Genomic DNA, 20,118 nt, shown 5'->3' on the forward strand with positions numbered 1-20,118 from the left:
AGAGGTGGTGATGAAGATGGTGGGGATAGTGGTTGTGAAGGTGGAGGTTAAGAAGGAGAATGAGGTGGCAACGTGGTGGTGAAGGTGGATGAGGTGGTGGTGGTGGCGATGGTGGTAAAAGTTAGGTGATGGTGGAGGTGGCAGAGTTGGATGTGAAGGTGGAGGTGGTGTTATTTTTAAAAATTAATGAGGTATTTTGGGAATATAAAAAATTCATTAAAGGCTTATCTCTACTTCTTTTGAAAGTAGCTTTGAAAAGCAACACAGAGCTTGTTTCTAAAAGCTGCTATCAAAAGGCCACTGTTTTTAAAATAATCGGGATATTTTATTTTTACCAAACACAATAAACTACTTAACTTTAAAGAGAAGCGGGTTTTTGGAGGAAAAAAAAAAAATTCCAAATGGGGCCTTAGAATACCACCTCTCACCCAAAAATTTAATTCCTCCAAAATCATAAATTCAATTCCTAATTTTGTATGAATCCCACTTACTTTTTAATTCCTTAATCTATATATATAAAGCAAAAGGCAGAGAATGGTGAAACATTCAAAATACCAAAAAATGCCATTGGTTAATGCAAACATTAAGAATTAAAATTATTAATTAAATTAAGATAATATGGTAAATTCACAATTTTTCATATTAAAAAAATTAAAATTAAAAGAAAATTCAGATAATGGATCCTATTTTTATGGAACACAACTATCCATTATCTTTTTTAATTCTAAAATAAATTTAAATTTTCTTAAAAAAAACCTCTCGCAGGTCCAGAAGCGCGTGCAGAGAGACTAGTATAAAATAAACACAGAAATCTATATATATAAAGCAAAAGGCAGAGAATGTTGAAATATTCAAAATACCAGAAAATGCCCTTTGTTAATTCAAACATTAAGAATTAAAATTATTAATTAAATGAGGATAATATGGTAAATTCATATTTTTTAATATTAAAAAAATTAAAATTAAAAACAAAATAAGATAATAGGTCCTACTTTTATAAAATATAACTACCCTGTTATCTTTTATTAATTCTAAAAATAAAATAAAATAAAAAAAGAAAACCAATTGACACATGCGTGATCATGTGTCAAAAGACTAGTACTCTATAAGTAAAATTCAATTTATAATGAGAACTCCAATTTATAATTAATAAACACACCATAACATCAACTTGGTCCGTTTGACACCTTTTACTCGTGACATTTTAACAATAACCAGTTGTAGGCTTGGATGGCAAACAAGACCCGGATAGTCAAAACCAAAACGGGACCCACTCCGACACCAGTACCAGACCCCACAAGAAAACGATATAGGCGGCCTATATTTGCCCTTTGGACCGAGGCTGGTCCAAAATGGCGTAGGCGATTAAAAATAAAAACCCCCCGGCGTGGCTTAAACGACTTCCAGAAAGATAATCGATATTTAATTACTGATTTGAAATTTTTTGAATGGCCTTAGTAAAGCTCCTTTTTTGTCTATTTTACGCGCATTAATAAGAAACCGCCAGGCAGATTCAACAGATAAACCAGCGTTTGGTAGGAAAGAAAATTAGAAAGAAAAAGAAAACCGAAAAAAAAAAAAAAAAGGAGAGAGAAGAGAGAAAGAAGCTCTCTGGAATTTTCTTTCCTTTGAGGACCAGGAATCCCAATCCCAAGGGACCGCCTGATTTCCTTTTTCTCTTCTTTCCTGGTTCGTTTGGGTTTCCTCTCTCTCCCTCAATATATTTATTCACCCTTCCAGATTCTCTAGTTCTCCCCCAAGAATCGTCAACGAACATTCGGATTTTGAATTTGCCTTCTTAATTCTCTTTCGCAGAGCATTAACGAAATCAAATCATCCATACAGGTTATTGTTTGATTGATTTGTTTCTCTTCTGTTTGAATAGGCAAGGATCTGTTTGGTTCACGGGAAAAGTTGACAGGGATCGGATATTTTCCCTAGAAAATTAAATAGTTTTTCTTTTTCCTGTGGTTGCAGAAATCGAAATCGAAATCGAGATGGCGGAAGAACATCGGTGCCAGGCTCCACAACTATGCGTCAACAACTGCGGCTTCTTTGGAAGCCCAACGACGCAGAACTTGTGTTCCAAATGCTACCGTGACTTGCAGCTCAAGGAACAACAGACGCTCGCTCTCAACCAAACCTTAATCTCATCCGCCTCTGCCTCCTCTTCCTCCCACTCGTTCTTGTCTCCGCTGATCTCTGCCTCGCCGTCGCACGACGCGCGGGTGGAGCGCGTGGTGGAAACGAAGGAGGAAGAGGAGAAGGAGCAGCACGCGCCGCCAGCGAGGCAGGCGAACAAGTGCATGACGTGCAGGCGGCGCGTGGGGTTGACGGGGTTCAAGTGCAGGTGCGGGATGACGTTCTGTGGGACCCACCGGTACCCGGAGCAGCACGCGTGCGGGTTCGACTTCAGAGCGATGGGGAAGGAGCAGATCGCCAAGGCCAACCCGGTCGTCAAGGGCGAGAAGCTGCAGAGGATCTGAGAATTGTCAAAAATTGTCAGGGTTATAATGGTCTTTTTACTTTCCGTTGTTTGGGAAATTTCTCGGTCGGGGTCTTTCTTTATTGCGTGGTCGGTCCTTGTAAAAATTTAATTTAATGATAATTTAATGGTTTCACTCGTTTTTCTTTTAAAATCAAAATATTTTAGCCCATGATTCAATCAGAAATAAATAAATAAAAACGAATTGAATGAAAATTGATTTGGTTTTAATGTTGAATTTTAATTATTTTTAGGAAAATTGAAGGTAGACTTTGTAATAGGACTGAAGAACCAGAAAATTTTGTTGCAATATCATAAATTTGTAGAAACTTTTGTGTGTTTCTTTTTGTGCTTGGGATGTTCTTTTCAGATTTTTGATGTGCGAGAAAGGAATCATATACCAATTGGGACATTCTTAGGCCTACTTGAGCCTGAGCAAGGGAATTGGGCTCCTGCTTTCAGCTATAATCGAGCCTTGGGCAAGGGCCTTACACAAGCTTGAAAATTCAATTTGAATTTCAAGAAATCAATGGAATGTTTGAGGGTAGAGAGGGAAACAACCTTGTAAATACTTCATGAGTGATCTCTTTGCACCCAATTGTGGTTTTTAGACCTCTAATTATTTTAAAGATTTGTTATTGCAAAACCTCCATGAGGTTAATTAAACTATCAGGTTGCGTGTTTTTTGTGTCATTCGTGGTTTTCAAGGTTAATACGGGTGCTCACAAGTAGTTCATATCGTCAGTTTCCGTCCAAAAGTCTATTAAATTGTTGACATGATACACATGTGGGACTCACATATTCAATAATATCACACCACGTGGATTAAATTAAAAAAATATTTTAAAATTGTAAACCATAAAAATTAAACAGCCTTCAAACAAAATTAACCGAGGTAAATACCCTAGGTCAGAGTTAGGCCCAAGCTGAAGGTTCCCTTTGTTTTAATAAATGTTATAAAGCTATGAAGGCCACACTTTTTGTGGTTTGGACTGCACGCACTATTTTAATTAAATTGAATAAGTGTCATAGCAGCTATTCAGTGAACTTATAAATGTTAGCATTAGACTTATTAAATTGGACAATAGTCTAATATATTGTGTCTTACTCTCATATATGAAGGATATATGGTGTTTTTCTAAAAAACAAGGTTTATTTAGACATCTAGATTATCAAAAATTCATTTGAACGAAAGACTTTAAACAAAATCCTAGAGCCTAAAAGCAAAACCTTTCAAAGGATCTTAAGGTTCAAAGACTTGATGTGCATTGCAAACTACCATACTTGAAATTAAAAGAGATGAAAGTAGATAGAAACTCACCCTTGGAGGGAAACTTAAGTCCAACCCAAGTATTCCACCAAGTGATGGTGGTAGGATCCACTTCTACTTCTCCTCCAAACCACAAAATAGTGACCTCCAAAGTCTCCACACCAAGCTTTCTCTTTGGAATGAAGATAATACACGAGAAGTATGTGGTGCTAGAAACACTTCTATTGGGACCAATTTTAGCTTGCCTAAGGAAGAGAGATTTGATGCTTTCTCTTACTTCCTCCTCATCTTTGCAAGACTTAAACCCTAGGGAGAAAGATGAGCTAAGTGGTGAATATATAACCCATGGGAGAACCCTTAGGGGTCGTTTGGTACACAGGCTTGGCTTGGACTGGCTTGGACTAAATTCAGTACCATGTTTGTTTCATTTAATTCTAGTCTTAGATGGGATTGCTAATACCGGGCCCACCAAAAACACCTCCTTAAGAGGGGACTACTAATCCCATGAAGAAAGGGAGGATTAGCTAGTCCTATGTTTACCAATGTATGAGATGCATATATTATATTGTAATACTAATAACATATATTACTATTATTATTATTATTACATACACATATACTATAATGTACATATATACATGTATATACACATATACAAGTATATATATATACACATATATACATATATAATATATATAAATACATATAGATATATACACATATATTATTATTATTATAATATACTCATATACACATACATATTAATATTATAATAATAGCATACATGTATACATGTATATATGTAACATATACTATATTATATATTAAGGTACATATATACACATATATACATGTATATATATAAACACATATATACATATATAATATATAAATACATATAGATATATACACGTATATTATTATTATAATATTCCCATATACATATGCATATTAATATTATAATAATAGCATACATGTATATATGTAATATATATTATTATAATACATATATATAATATATATATATGTGTATATATTATACCCATGTATGTATTATAATATACATATGCACACGTATATAGACATATACATTATATATTTATACTATATGTATATATATTATAATATACATATATACACGTATATATATGTATATTATTATTATAACATACCCATATATATATTATATATTATAATATACATACATATATATAAATATATGTATATGTATTATACCCATGTATATTATAATATACATATATACATCTATATACACTTATATATATGTATGTACGTTTATATTATTTAAAATATATAATATTATTATAATATACTTATATACATATATATATTTTTGAAAAAATAAAAAAATTATAGTCCTAGTCCAAGCATACACCAAACGCAGGATAAGTGTTATCCAACTTAGACCAAGCCAAGCCAAGCCAAACCAGTCCCTAAACATAGTCCATGCCAAGACAGTCCTGTGTACCAAACGAGCCCTTAAGGTTCTCCCTCTCTCTCCATTTGGATGGCACAAGGGGGTCTCTTGGTAAAATTTGTCCCACTTAACTCTTCTTAAGACTCCATTGCTCCATGGGCCTTCAGTTAATAAAACTATTATTAAGGCCCATTCTATTGCAACGTCATTAATTAAAGAGTTAATTAATTATCTCTTAATCAATTAATCAAATTAATTAATTGACTTAAGTGTTGATCTTGTCATCTTCTATTATTATCAAAATTGTTAGCTTATGGGTGTGCGATCCATTGGGTTCTAATTAGTGAGGTCGTGAGCAATTATGAACTCTTTCTTTTATTGATTGTGAATTAAAAACTCCTTTATGAGACTTAAACCTCTTTGATTATTGAAGGTGATTCAAAGGTTATAAGAGATAATGTGTGGTAGAGATTGTATAGTCAAATTTTAGATACATGGCAAAAAGAGGCATAATTTAATTTTCTTTATATTTTTATTTATACTTAATGGTTGTCTTTATTTTCAGTAATACAGTCACACAACTAATTAGTGTTACTAATCCATATGGACGTAGGACCAAAATGATATATCATGGACTTATGATATAATATTAATAAATAAATACATGTATTATAATATGAGTAGATCAGTAGTACCACGTGACAATATTGCTAGGAATTCTTCCTTAATGAGTTTTGCTTAAAAAGAAAACGGAAAGAAGAAAGTATTTAGCTATATGTTGTTTCTTTTCTTAGCTATAAATTAATTAATATATCTACATATCTCTTAATTTTGTTAGTATCCATATAGAATAGATACACAATGGAAGGCACATTGAGCAAATGCAAATCTACACCTTTACCGTTCAATGGCTACAACTTAAAATAAAGAGTAGATTCAAGCTCTACCGACCTATCAAAATTCATTGGGCAATTAAGATATTGTGGACTAAAGTTTACAAGTCATTTTTCTATAGGAATAGTGGATACCCTATAAAAGTAGAATTAAAGCTAATGCCTTTCTCGACCTTGAAAAATTCCCTTGAGTTAACCCACTCCATACGATAGGCTTTATTTATATTCCATCCAAATATACCAAAAAGCCATCAACAATATAAAACCCAAGTAATCATTTCTTCTCAAAATGCTAACCAACAACGGGGAAAGTTTGGTTGAAAGATTCCTTAGTTGACTCAAAGACAAGTGGTTGATTCTTTGGTGTTGTCTTTTGGGCTCCACCACTCATTTTTTATGATTTAACTTATTTGGGAAAATATTATGATCATTAACATATCGTTTGGTAGTTCGGTTTAGATGAGATTGGAGTTGAGTTCAAGTCATTCCTTATTAATTCTACTTATAAGACACAATATGTTGGACTGTTGTCTAATTTAATAAGTCCAATCCCAACATACTAAACAACGAACAAAACTCTTATATATTTTAATTGAAATAGTCTAGTTCAATCTTATCCACTAAACGTGGATGTATTTTATAATAATGGCCTAAAGCCAGAGCAAAACATGCTTCCAGTCACCATCAAGTTAAGTGTCATCACCTCCCCAATTGGCAATTGGTGTGTGAAAAAAGATTCAACTTTTGTTGCAAATGACACACATCTCTTTTACAAAGGAGGCTGGACCCGCGGTCACCTTCGGTGGCTGTCCCTTTAACTCCTCCACGCCACCAAATATATGCATATATATAAAATATGTACATGTTCACAACTATGGACGAAAGTGGGGTCGATTTTGTTAATTTATTGTCAATTCTAGTCTTTAAATAAGGACCTTGGGTAGTTCTAATCTTCGAAGTCATCTTCCCCATTAGTCTTTCTGTTGTGTAGTCTTTATTTTGTTGGAGGAGGTCGTGAGTTCAATCATAAAAGTTAAAAGAATAGGCAAGAACTTAACTTTCACAGGGATGCATAACTACTGTGTAAAAGTGTAGTGACAACGGTGACAATTATGTGTTAGTAAATTGTTGTTCGAATGATATAATGCTGCCCTTCAAATGGTCTCATTGTGTTGTTCGAAAATAGTATATCTAAGAATGGTCAAAGTTTTATCTCTAAAATTCCCATATAAGTATCATATTTTATTCATTATTAATGTTTAATTCTCGAGTGTTGTTGAATTATTTTTTCAAATACTCCATCTGGTTCCAATGAATATATGAAAAAAAAAAAAACGAATTCTATCATACTGATTGTTTACTCTCACCTCTTTAAGGCTCATTTGATAACCATTTCAATTTTAGTTTTTAGTTTTCATTTTTTGTGCTATAGTATAGAGGGAAATGAGAGTGAGTATGAGAGTGAGAATGAGATTGAGTGCCCGTTTGACATAGCTTATTTGGGGTGATAAGTGATTTTTTTAAAATTTAGGGAAGCCTAGCCCGTGTGGTAAACTATGAGAAAATCACTTATTATTGAAAATTGCTGTGAGAGAAAGCTATAAAGGAAAATAACTAATGAGGTGCTTTCATTTTTTGATTATGCGGGAATCAATTTCGAAGAGGTGCTAGATTTAATGATTATGCGGGAATTAGTACCAACAATACTTTTAACAAAAAGTTTACGAAATGTCAAACTATATTATCTCACAGCTGATTTCTCTCACAACAAATATGACAGCGGTTAATTTCACAGCACATCAATGCCAAACTGGCCCTGAGAGAGAGGATGAGAGAGGAGGATGGGAGAGATGAGTAACAAAAGTGAAAACAAAACTTGAAAGTGAAAACAATTTCAAATAGATTTCAGTCTTTTGTTTTTGTTTTCACTTTTTTTACTCCTCCCTCCTATCATTCCCTCTCAATCTCATCATTACTCTCATTCTCGCTTCCATTCTCTCTCTTTTTCCTCCATACTCTAGCACAAAAAATAAAAAATAAAAACTGAAAACTAAAATTGAAATGATTATCAAACGGGCCCTTAATAAATCATAACTCGCTTGAAAAATAAAGTTATGATTTCATATGAAATATATAGTGTTTCCCCATTTATATTTTGCTTCTACATTAGTTTACGATTATTATGTCCTCAAACTTATCATTTTATCATGGTTTCGCATCATAAAGAGCACTTGTTTTCACATCTATGGCAAACATTGAACTCTCGTCTTCTCGCTTTTTTGAATCAAAAGAAAAATATCATTCATACTTAAGGAAAGTATATAAATAAATAAAAATTCATTGTTGCCAAAAGAAAATCAAGGAGTAGCCAAAAAAAGAAGGAAAAAAGAAGAAGAGAATCATGGAGTCCAAACCATGATTATGGATGACCATTGAGTATAATTAACTGTAGGATTCATTTATTTTGACTTTGGTGTCCATAAATGATGGATAAAACAAGTGAACTGTTATTGGTACTCAAAAAATAAAAATAAATCATGCATACAATAGAAGAGAAATTAGACTTTGAGTAATGTACTACCATTTTTTTAGAGTACCAATAACAGATATTCTTAAGCTAATATGGGCTTAGCCAAGTTAGCTAGAGTCTACATGTGAATTTGAATCCCCCTTTTCATTGTTTGTTTAGGGCTTAAATGTCAAAATGGTCCTTGTATTTTATCCATTCGGCCAATTTAGTCACTGTGTTTTTAATTTGGCTAATTTAGTCCCAGTGTTTACATCTGTTAGCTAATGTAGGACAATCTGTCAAATAGATGTTAAAATAGACATGTGCATAGCACGTGAGTGTGCATAAAGGTATTTTAACACAAACTTAATTGCTGAAACGCTCGCGACTCTTTCCTTGGAGTTCATGAGAATTGGGGTTTTCAAATTCAGTTAGTTCCCTTGAATATCAACCAGTTCATGTGAGTCCACATAAAGAGAGCAAGGAGACAAATTGAATCTAGAGATCTCTCTCTCATGGTGATTGCTGTAAATTGCAGTTCCATGGTATTCGGGTTTGCTCCCTCTCTCTCATGTTTACCGTCTGTGAACAAAATAAGGCTGCTGATGCCTTAGCTGCCAAGAGCTATGATTTCCTTTTGGGCCTTCATGTTTTGGATATGGAACCTTTCTTCCTTAATGATGTTCTTGCTGCTGATGCTAGTAGTACCCCTAATTCAAGGTTGATTCCTATGTAGTTCGTTTGGTTTTAGGTCTTTGGCCCCGTATTGCATGTGAAAGGGGAGAGTGTTCATTATTTTATCACTAGAAGGTACATGCCTTGTCCTTTTTTCTTTGGTTGAAGAGATTTCCATTAAAGCAAAGCAGCAAAACAAATAAGCATCAAAACAAGAAACCAAGAAAGCGAAAAAGCAAGACCTGTGTACCAATAACAAGTCACTGAAATGAACTTTACATTGAAGGAAAACAAGCATAGGGTCCAAACTCGAGAATACTCACCTAGGTTGATTGAGTCTCTAACAGATTCGATTCGTCTCCTTGCCATCTTTATTCGGACTCAACTGAAGTGATTGATATTCAAGAGAACTGATTGAATTTGAAACCCCAATTCTCATGAACGCAAACTACGACAGTTGTCATTGGAGCCAAGGAATAAAGTCACAAGGGTTTTGGTTTGTGTTAAAATACCTTTATGCCCACTCATGTGCTATGCACATGTCTATTTTAACGTCTATTTGACAGATTATCCTACATTGGCTAACAGATGTAAACACAGGGACTAAATTAGCCAAATTAAAAACACAAGGACTAAATTGACTGAATGAGTAAAACACAGGGACTATTTTGACATTTAAGCCTTTATTTAGATTAGATTAAAGTAAAATATTATTTATATTAAAAAAAAGAACATATCCCTAAAACAATTAACATTTATATAATTATTTGCATTATCAAATACCTCTAAAAGGTTATTGTATTAATTTGAAAAATTCAGTCAAAGGGGTCTAACCCAATTAAAAAAGGCCTTTAGTTGCATACCATAGGTTTCATGTTTGAATTCCAACGACATCATAGTTGTGTGTGTGTAAAATCCACTTTCTCTCTAATTTAGGTTATCGCTTATACTAAAATAATAATAATTTGAAAAATTCGACCTTCAAATTGGCAAAAAATTAAGTACTACCTATGAACTTTTTGAGTGTCATCTGATATGTGTCATGTTCATGCCCATCGAACTCCCCACAAAATCCTTCCCTGGTGAACCAGACATGTATGTCAACGACAAAACCTACATCTTAATATTAAACCTTAGATCTAACTGAAAATACAGCTAACATCCCATGTGTCTCTCTTTTCGGAAGAATATAAAAATATTATGCATTGAAGATCTTCACTCCAAAAACCCACAAATTTAATTGTTAATCCACAATACCCAAGAAGTGTATTTTTCAAATTTTTTTTTTGGTTTGATTGACACAAATAGTCAATTTCTTGGTTTTAGCCTACCGTTGTTAAATTAAAAAAAAATGCGACTACAATGTCTATAGCCCAAGAACTATTTACAAAATATTAGATTAACAAGTTATTGATTTTTTTTTTGTTTGGGTAAAAGAATATTTCTTTTTCTGTTGTACTGGTTAACAAGTTCTTAAGTTCTTTTTTCAGTTGCATTTGGCAACGTTGAAACGAATTGACAGATTCAATAATAACATTTTTTTCCCTTATGTGTCAAATACAGTTCATCAAACATTAGGTGGCATCCTACAAACATAGGTTTAGTTAAGCTTAATTTTAGTGACTTGGTTATCTCATAAAATTTACCTTGATAGGTTTTGTTTGTTAAGATTCTTGAGGTCGCCCTCTTATGGTATAGGATAGGAGTTAAAGAATCTGAAAATAACGGCCTTAGCCTTGGTAATACTTCTCAATTAGGGTTTTGACAACGTTCGAGTTGAAGGTGATTATAACGATTGATTGACATAATTCCTAAGTTGCAGGTATCAGTTTTTAGTTGTTGACATTATCTTTTTTATGAGTTATTTTTCCTCTCAGATTTGAGATCGCTCAGTTGCTTCATCTATGGCGGATCGGCATCAACGCAATGCTGGAAAAATTGGTTGTTGTCACACCTTCAAATCCAAACAAAGGTTTATTACAGTTATTTTTATGGTTGTGGTGGTCAGTATTTTCTTCTTTTCCCAAACTAATTTCGTAATATAAGACCTTTTCTTTTATATTTTTCTCACCCTTTTTTGCTTTTGAGCAGCAGATTGATTGATGTGGGTTCTTAGCTAAAGCAAAATCTTCTTAAGCTCATAGGGACCCACCCCAAATCCCACCCATCCCCATTACAAAAGACCATCCTTCTAATATTCCACAATATCCCTAGAGTCTACAGCCTTCAAAATCAAAACAAATCCATCAAACCTTTCAAGTGGGCAACAACAGAGTTCATGTCAACAACACACTATTAAAGTGGTCAATTTTTTTACTGTTTTTCACTGCATTTTGCATCCCCCCACTTCCCCAGAAAACCCAAGCCAACCTTTCAAAGATCCCCACCAAGCTTTCAAGTTTCAAGCTTTCACCTTTAGAATAGAACTTGGGGTTTGTCACCTGGTTTCTCCATTTCAGCTCCTCAATGGCAGCTCTCAATCTCTCCCAGGTCCAAACCCCGCACACCCATTAGCAGTTTCTGAGCTCTCTCTCTCTCTCTCTCTCTCTTCAGTCCTCCAGAATATCATGAAATTTCCATTTCTCAACCAAATCCCACATCAAGATTCCACTCCCATTGCCATTTCATAGCTTCCTGATCTGTTTCTGATATGCAAAACCCACTTTGCTAACCAAATCCCACATACCCAATTTCACTCTCACTCTCACTGAGCCAGTCCTCAACAAAATCCCAGATACAAATGTCATAACCCATTTTTCCAAATCCAGCATAAACCTCTCTTCTGTATCTTGGAATGCCAAAATCTGTAGAAAACCAAGATGGACCCAATACACAGAGCTTTAAGATCTGTACAAGGCTCTATCTCTGGCCACATTTAGCAACACCGATAAACCCTTTCAGCGATTTTGTTCTTGTGCCAATGAAGCGCTCGGTTCGTCCATTGTTTAGCCTTCTTATACTCATTGTGTTCGCTGCTACGCTGAGCTGTCGAACCGCGGTTCGCCATAGCTTGAGTTCGATTGAGCTTGAAAAGAAGGTACTAATCCAACCACCAAAGCCAGTGTTCAATGCCACTCTGCTCAAATACGCTGCCGTTGATGCAAGCGAAGCTCAAGCCAAGCAGGAAATAGAGCAACTGTTGGAGGGTAACTTTGCTAGTCTTGGTAGGTACAGGACTTTTGCTTCTTGGAGACGATTTAATCACCATGATATCAGAGCAAGGACCTCCGTTGGCTTACCGGTAATGCTTCGCTCTCCTCAATTCTATCGTTATTGGTTGGATTTTAGGAGAGTTTTGAGTGACTGGTCAAGAAACAAACGGTTTCACCCTGATGTTATGTTGGATTTAGTTAGGCTTGTTAGATATCCCATTGATAGGCACAATGGTTTGGTGGATTCAGAACAACGACGCTATTCCTCGTGTGCAGTTGTTGGGAATAGTGGGATCTTGTTGAAGAGTAATCATGGTGCTCTAATTGATAGTCATGAGGTAGTAATTCGATTGAACAATGCGAGGATTCAGGGTTTTGAGGGGAAAGTTGGGTCGAAAACAAATATTTCGTTTGTAAATAGTAACATTTTGCATCTTTGTGCTAGGAGAGATGGTTGTTTTTGCCACCCTTACGGACTTAATGTGCCTATGATTATGTACATTTGTCAACCGCTGCATTTCTTCGATTACACGGTATGTAATATATCACACAAAGTGCCTTTGCTCGTGACTGATCCTCGGTTTGATGTGTTGTGTGCAAGGATTGTGAAGTACTATTCATTGAAACGGTTTGTGGAGGAGGCAGGGAAGTCGTTTGATCAGTGGGGGGCTGTTCATGATGGTGCTATGTTTCATTACTCTTCTGGTATGCAAGCTATTATGCTTGCTTTGGGAATTTGTGACAAAGTTAGTGTATTTGGATTTGGGAAGTCGGATTCAGCTAAGCATCATTATCATACAAATCAAAAGGCTGAGCTTCGGCTGCACGATTATCAGGCAGAGTATGATTTCTATCGCGATCTAGTTGAGAGACCACAGGTAATACCGTTCATTTCAGACAAGTTCAAGATTCCTCCTGTGGTTCTATATCAATGACATCTTGCCAGTTGAATCATATGTTTTTGTGGAATTAGTTGATGTGTTTCTCTGGTTGCAATTGTTGTATTCTTGTTGTAATAGTAGTCTCCCCAAAAGATACAGTCAAAGAAAAGCACAATTGTTGAAGATGTATGTTTCATACTTTGACCCTGTACTATCAAAGATAGTTTTGGGAAATATAATGTGTAAAATTGGAATCCAGATCAGGTACTCATTTGCTCTTTTTGAACTTTCTCGACTTGAATTCTTGGGAATTATATGCGTAATTAGGATATCTTTGGATTGTCAAACGTAAAAACAGCTTTAAGCCATTGTTTTAGAGGTTTCAAAAGACATTTGGCCTGGATTGAAACTTATGGTTCTGTTTCTCTTGAATTAGATCACTGGTTTGACAAGTTCTTCCTTTACCATGTTGTCTTCATTGCATCAGTTTTGAACTTGGATCTGCTTTAATTGAAGGCCTTAGTTATTGAGAAGATATCCATTGATTGACTGGGGAAACCACTGATTGTACTGTTATGCATTGGTCTCTATGTTTGCGCATATGCCAAAACAAGGCGTAAGGTTTTGTTATGTTACTCTATATTTGCAACTTATCATACAGATATTGAAAGAGAACATCCAAATTACATAACTACAAAATAGCTAGTCTGCCCCCCTTTGAGGCCAAGCGTTAAAACTCCAAGATTTCATGCACCATACAGATCGACTAAAAAGGAAGTGACGATATTATATACAACAAAAGCTCATCCACATTTCCTTCCCTCTCCCATCCCCATAAAGAGGACAGCAGAACAGCCAGAAAGATCTATAAAAACTTCACTCTGGTTCCATCACCGCATTCTTCTCTTCATACTTCACACCCACCAAGAACCTGATGCTTACCTGCAAGAAAAGGACATGACAAACGATTCAACATGATTCAACAACTGAAGAAACTGACCGCAACATCCTTCTAATTATACCTGTTTTGGATCATACACGGCATACTCATTGTATTCGAGAATGCTGTCTTTATTATCTGAAGGCACTAAGCGACCACAAGGAACTTTGATGTCATCTTGCCAGACGAAGTGCTCTGATTCATCTGTCTTCTTCCTACCCATGCCCTTCACTCCGACTTTCTTCTCTTCTAACGACTTGGTGTCCTGTCCCATTGAATTCCAGAAGATTTGTAAGGATACACCTCATTCTTAGGAGCTTCGTAATAAAAACCATATTTTCATACCTCAGGTGGGCTCTTGATTTCAATAATCTCATCTCCCAGAGAAGCCACAGCCAAGACCAAGAATCCTTCTGGCCTATCCACAGCAGTAAAACCATACCTAGTAGCTTCTGCAGCAGCGTCAGAGCACACAATAGCCTTGCCAAACTGTAAGCCAAAACCCATAGCATCGATTTACAATTAGAAGTTTAATCACATTAAGCCTGCACTGAAATATCAATAGGAAACCATCATACCATATAGCCTGGGACAGGGAGAGAGCATATTGCAGGCAAGAAACCTCTATGCAAGTGCCTCAACAGATTGGAGCTCTGTGTTCCTGCAGCCATCCGTAAATGAAAGAAGAGTAAAACACTCATTCGGGTTGTAAAGCAGTGATGGGGGTTTATTTATAAAAGTGGGAGTTTGTTTTATTTACCAAGGCTTACTGCAGCTCTTATGTAAATCTTTCCTTTTAAGTAGAAACTTTGTTGAGTTTTTTCTCTGTTTTCTTAGTTTGAAAGTAACCTCTTAATCACCTCAAGGGATTCTCTTTCAAGGAAAGAAAGAAGACTAAGCATCTTACCACACCATAAGAGGACTTTGTTTGGTAGCTTCTTTATTTCGTCTACTGATGGACAGGCACTTGATTCGACAACGAATATGTTGTCAACAGAGACCTTATATTCCTGAAAAGAATTGACAAATCAGTACATATCCTTGTGTACAGACCTCCAGTGAATATACATAACACAACGACTAGAAACTTTATATTGAATGCTTACAACATCCCCAACTTTGACAGGTTCATAGGTTGTCTCAAGGTACTTCAGAATCATCTTACAATCATCAGATTCCTTATCCAGTGGAGAAATGGAGCAGCCCATTTTGTTATACCGTTCAGACAAGGGGTCATCAACAGTAGATCCACCCATGTCTCCAATAAGATGTGAAGCCACGGTTATGTCCCGAATAGTTTCGAGTGCAGCTGCAGCCTGCAACATTTGGAAACATATGATTTCCTAGTAAGATGGACGTTCCAAATATCAAGCAGGTGACACTTGATTTGGCTCTGCTTACATTATCTGCAAGTTCCTGAAAGTCCTTGAAGATAAAAGGCCGGGTAGAGTGCATGAGGGTGAACCATCTTTGGCTAAAATCTGACCAGACAGCCTTGGCCTTTGGCCCTGTATCCTTCATTGATTTCAACGTCTCTACGAACTTTTGAAGAACCTCCTCACCTGAATACATACCTTTGTCAGTTTGTGAGAGATGGGACAAGGGAGGCACAAAATAGAAGTTCCTTACATCTTTTTAAGTGGGCATCAGAAAGCATCCCCATTGGTAATTCGGGGGGGTCGTATCCCATCTCCATCAAAGCATATCTACATTCAAAATAGAGGTTTCAGTATTTTTTGTGCAAAGATAATTGTAGTCAGAGACCTGGAACAGAATCATACTTGTAAATCTCCTGACTGCATAAGACCTTCATGAAATTTGCAACCAAAGGCTCAAGTTTGCAATGTGTGGCGGCAACACCCAATTGGTGAAGACCAAGTCCTCCATGTCTCACATCAAGTCCATCATCCTATTCAGAGTAAAGAAGGTTTCACGTGGCAGAATAATATTACAAACAAAGGAAAACGGGATACGGTACCATGTCTATCGGGTAAAACTTCAATGGCTTCTTTTGGATTTTCTTTTCTCTTTCCCATGGTTCAAACTCATTTCCAGTTACTTCCTCAAAGAGCCTCACAAACTCCTTCACAGCAGCTTCCACGTTCTCCCATTCTTCAAGCCTCTCCTCCGCTTTGGGATCATCACCAACTTTCCCTTTCTTATAGTACAAATTCAGGTTGCTCTCTGGTACTGAAATCAGTTGCATGACAGAATAACTGCACAACCAAACTTCGCCATAAGATCAACTGACATAACATCTAAGCTTAAATAGCTTAAGAAGAATAGGTCCAAATTACTCGTTCAGTTTTTTCCCCAGATCACAACGAGAGAAGGCACAGTTGTACAGTATGCCATCTTTCTCAAAGATTTTCCCGCCTCGCTCCTGCAATTTCGTATCTTTGTGGACACCTCTCTTCCCATAAAGCTTCAGCTGCACTCAGATGATATTGTAGTGAATAGAAAAATACTCCGAACATGAAATTTTCTAGTGGGGTACTATCTTTAGAAATTTTTGAGGGGGAATTATATACTTCTGCTGAAAGGGATTCAAGTGCCTCTTCACTTGGATCCATTTTCTCCCACGGAATTCCTCTGCCATCAGGAGCAAGATCAGTGACAATATCATACGCTTCGAGAGGCTGGGGTTCTTGTTTTTCAATGCTGTCTTTCAACCATGCTTCACTTACTACAGGTATCCCTCTTTCCCTGCAAAAGGATTAGAACCTGTAAGGTATCCCTCTTTCATGGGTGCATAGTCACATGCATTGCAATTTCTACACGAAATATGTTGTCAAGAAGAACAATTCCCTCTCTATGGGCAAAAGACTAGCAATAGACTCGTCGGGGAAACCTGGTATATAGCTTGTAAAATATATTCAATGCTTAGGGCCAAAGGAAGAATTCTATACGCACATTGCTTCTGCAAGTTTAGAGGAGCCACCTCGCTCTCGCTCCACAGAAGACGCAATGAGGCAAGTTACACCTGCAAAGGTTGTAATAAAAATGGCAGTACAGACAATAGACAAAGTACGCTTTATCTGCTGCAATCCAAATATCAACAAGATGTATAAGAGAATTACCAATCACATGGTTGGCAACCTTTCCTCCATGTTTTTCTATTTCTTTTCTCCAGTATTGCTGCGTATTTAAAACAAATCAGTAAGTAGCGCAAATTGACAAAGACTTCTTGTCTTGCTTTCTCAAGTGTGCTACGTACATGAGATACAGAAAGACGGCCCATAAGAGACATCAACATCCCAGTAAAAGGCTTGTCCGGGATGCTTAGAACCTTCCTAGGCCGGCGACTTGGGTCCTCATATTTCTTTATCAACTACACCACAGAGAGAGCTCACAAGTTAACATGCATAGTGGGGGCGTAGCATATCAAATTCGAAGAGAAGAGGATGTGGATGAAAATTCGAATTACATCGGAAGCAGGAGAGTTCAGGATACTATCTGGTAACTTAATTGGTTCTTGTTTCCTTGGTGGATCCTTTGTGCTATATGTACAAGACGCCCATTCACTATAAGATCCAGTGCAAGAATAGCGTATACCAGTGAACTCCAAATTTCCATTGCAAGCTGGGCATTTATCTAATGGCCCATAAAACAGCAAGTCTTGGCTGTCGAAACAATGAGTTCGAAAAACAATTATAAACATCACGCGAAAGAGCTGCCCACACTGAAATTTGTACATCATTATGTCTATGCATTTGTTTATGCGCCAATAAGTGTGCGGGTTCCTGTGATCAACAAAAATGGACTAACCATTTTCGAAGGACATTAGCATCGGAGCCAGAGGAGTCTTGGCCATTAGCTTCCAAGATTTCTCGCATTTGTTCTGCTGACAGGTTATCTTTGACTGCTGTGCAGACCTTCTCAAACTCAGCAACTATGTCCTCTGAAGATTTACCATTTGCATGGCCATTGTCACCTTCAGACTTGGGCTTCTTCGGAGACTGCTCTGCTTCATGTGCCTTGTTCTCTGCCTTTTGCTTCCTTGTCATCACTTTGTCCTCCTCAGTATTTGGATGGGAATGAGACCTTGTTTCATGAACCTTAATGACATTCAGTAAGCTGATAAGACCTTTACTCTCGGACAAAGGAATGTGAGAGAGATTTGAAGTATTTAGTGAGACTCTATTTCCTTTATTACTAACCCCAAGTGTCTTTTTTGTTCTATTTTTCTAAGAGAAATACAAACACCACCAGCTAACTTAAACGTCTAAATTGCAAATTTAACACTGGAAAAGCATGTTTAAACTCCACTAAGATGAGAAACATACATCAATTTTAAGCACAATTTGATGAAAAGAAAAGGAATAGAAAATTAAAATTTTTATTGTATTTATCAAGTGATCTTCTATCCTTCTAATCCCTAAATAATTTATTTTTAAATGCAATTTAAATAATTTGTTTCTCCATCTGTGTAAGCGAGGTTTTATTTTTCTCTTCCCTTTGGCTGTAGAGTTGGTTTCAAAATTTATTAACTCAAGATTACTCAGTTTTTGGAGTCTCTAAGCAAATCCTCCCAACTTAAAACATACCCTTCCTTGAAATGTGTAGAAAACCCAAAGGGAGAAATTAATGGAAATTTATGTCTCAAAAGAATCTAAAAACACTCAGGTTCAAAAAAATAAACAAATAAATCATAATAGTGCAGAAATAAAAGCAACACTAGCTAACACCACTCTACTTAAAGCTTCATGCATGAAATCTGGAACGACAAAACCAGAAGAGAGTAACAAAAAACATACCCTCATGTTCAAGCTGCAGCAACAAAATCTTCTTCAACTTCACAGCTTCAGACACACAACCACACAAACAAATTGAAAATCTTTTTTGTCTTCTTTTTTCAAGAGCTAAACAACAGGTCGAACAGTTGAGTAGGGTTGGGGGATATAAGCAGAAGGAAGGTCCTTTTACATCATCAAATTGAGGCACACCCCAAAGGGCCACGTATATTTCCTTTCTGCAAGGCCTTGGTTTTTCTGTCATTGCCATTACACGACAGGTGTTTTGGGTATGAAACGTGTCAATTTTGGTGCTTTTTAGGCTGCTTAGGCCGTTGACAGGTGGAAATCTAGCAGTTGAATGTGAGAGACTTTGGCCTATTTGTGCATGCAAGATCCATATATTTTGATCTTTTTCTCTGTCTCTCTGTGTATTTATCTTTAGGGTGTTTTGGCCTCAGAAGGGAGAGATCGGTTTTCGTTCTTTTTTGAAACTTACACTTGGTTTTTGGAACTTGTGAGGAGAGGCCATATATGGCACACGCAAGGCCCCAGTATTATCTAGGTGTTATCTTATGTGACGTTGCCATCCCTTTATACAAAAGATAATTACAGAGTTTTTCCTCTTTCAGAAAATTACAAAATAAAGATACATTTAAAGAAGAAAAAGATATTAATGGCATTGTCAACTCACTTGTTGGGTGCTCAACATCTCACAAATGAATGAAAAAGAAGCTCTCCAGCCGTTTTACACTTTATTTCTTTTGCAAAGTTGTAGGAATCAAATATCACCAATTGATTCCAACAAAAAATAAAATAAAATCACCAATGAATGAAGTTCCACCCACTAAAAAAAGAAAAGAAAAAAGAATAGCTACAAGCTTCTTTGACTAATCTTCTACATATATAATCCTTCAAATAAACCTAAAAGATAAATAATTTGGGTCATTAAATTATAGTGTAGCATGAGTCTCAATAATGTAGTTTTCTAGTTAAGTTCTCAACTTCGTCCTCGGTTCCTCTCCGTTGTATAATATTATGGTGTTTTAATAAAACATCTATTTCAACAACAAAAAAACTTAGATCCTCGTTGTTGGAAATATGCCCTAAAAGTCAATCACGAGATAATTTTTTTTAAGGAT

General features: G+C 36.1%; 3 protein-coding genes across 4 annotated transcripts; 2 read left to right on the forward strand and 1 right to left on the reverse strand.

Annotated features, from left to right (window-relative positions):
- LOC18772307 (zinc finger A20 and AN1 domain-containing stress-associated protein 3) lies at window positions 1,479-2,639 on the forward strand. The gene is made up of 2 exons (XM_007205984.2): window positions 1,479-1,845; window positions 1,978-2,639. The coding sequence occupies exon 2, from the start codon at window positions 1,998-2,000 to the stop codon at window positions 2,484-2,486; it is 489 nt and encodes a 162-aa protein (XP_007206046.1). The 5' UTR covers window positions 1,479-1,845; window positions 1,978-1,997; the 3' UTR covers window positions 2,487-2,639.
- Window positions 11,455-13,589, forward strand: LOC18772972 (beta-1,6-galactosyltransferase GALT29A). Its single transcript, XM_007205263.2, has one exon. It carries the CDS (start codon window positions 12,065-12,067, stop codon window positions 13,355-13,357), a length of 1,293 nt encoding a protein of 430 aa, XP_007205325.2. The 5' UTR covers window positions 11,455-12,064; the 3' UTR covers window positions 13,358-13,589.
- Window positions 13,896-19,143, reverse strand: LOC18772314 (poly [ADP-ribose] polymerase 3). Of its 2 annotated transcripts, none has more exons than XM_020565316.1 (18): window positions 19,001-19,143; window positions 18,012-18,287; window positions 17,671-17,866; window positions 17,461-17,574; window positions 17,324-17,381; window positions 17,157-17,226; window positions 16,775-16,949; window positions 16,541-16,674; window positions 16,222-16,459; window positions 16,025-16,152; window positions 15,873-15,949; window positions 15,645-15,805; window positions 15,350-15,559; window positions 15,151-15,253; window positions 14,822-14,904; window positions 14,589-14,732; window positions 14,326-14,508; window positions 13,896-14,245 (listed from the first exon to the last, which is right to left on the reverse strand). In XM_020565316.1, exons 2-18 carry the CDS (start codon window positions 18,248-18,250, stop codon window positions 14,180-14,182), a joined length of 2,379 nt encoding a protein of 792 aa, XP_020420905.1. In that variant the 5' UTR covers window positions 18,251-18,287; window positions 19,001-19,143; the 3' UTR covers window positions 13,896-14,179. The 2 variants fall into 2 exon arrangements, with proteins under 2 accessions (XP_020420905.1, XP_007206433.1); XM_007206371.2 differs by having other exon boundaries at window positions 18,012-18,301.

This window comes from Prunus persica, chromosome G6 (genome assembly GCF_000346465.2).
Source record: "Prunus persica cultivar Lovell chromosome G6, Prunus_persica_NCBIv2, whole genome shotgun sequence".
Taxonomy (NCBI): domain Eukaryota; kingdom Viridiplantae; phylum Streptophyta; class Magnoliopsida; order Rosales; family Rosaceae; genus Prunus; species Prunus persica.

What these genes read in the sequence shown, in the direction of transcription:
- LOC18772307 (XM_007205984.2), top strand. Translation starts at nt 1,998, where the DNA reads ATGGCGGAAGAACATCGGTGCCAGGCTCCACAACTATGCGTCAACAAC.
- LOC18772972 (XM_007205263.2), top strand. Translation starts at nt 12,065, where the DNA reads ATGCCAAAATCTGTAGAAAACCAAGATGGACCCAATACACAGAGCTTT.
- LOC18772314 (XM_007206371.2), bottom strand. An exon ending in GGTTGCCAACCATGTGATTG is followed by an intron (nt 17,227 to 17,323) that starts GTAATTCTCTTA and finishes CAACCTTTGCAG; the next exon opens with GTGTAACTTGCCTCATTGCG. An exon ending in AAATCAAGAGCCCACCTGAG is followed by an intron (nt 14,509 to 14,588) that starts GTATGAAAATAT and finishes TCAATGGGACAG; the next exon opens with GACACCAAGTCGTTAGAAGA.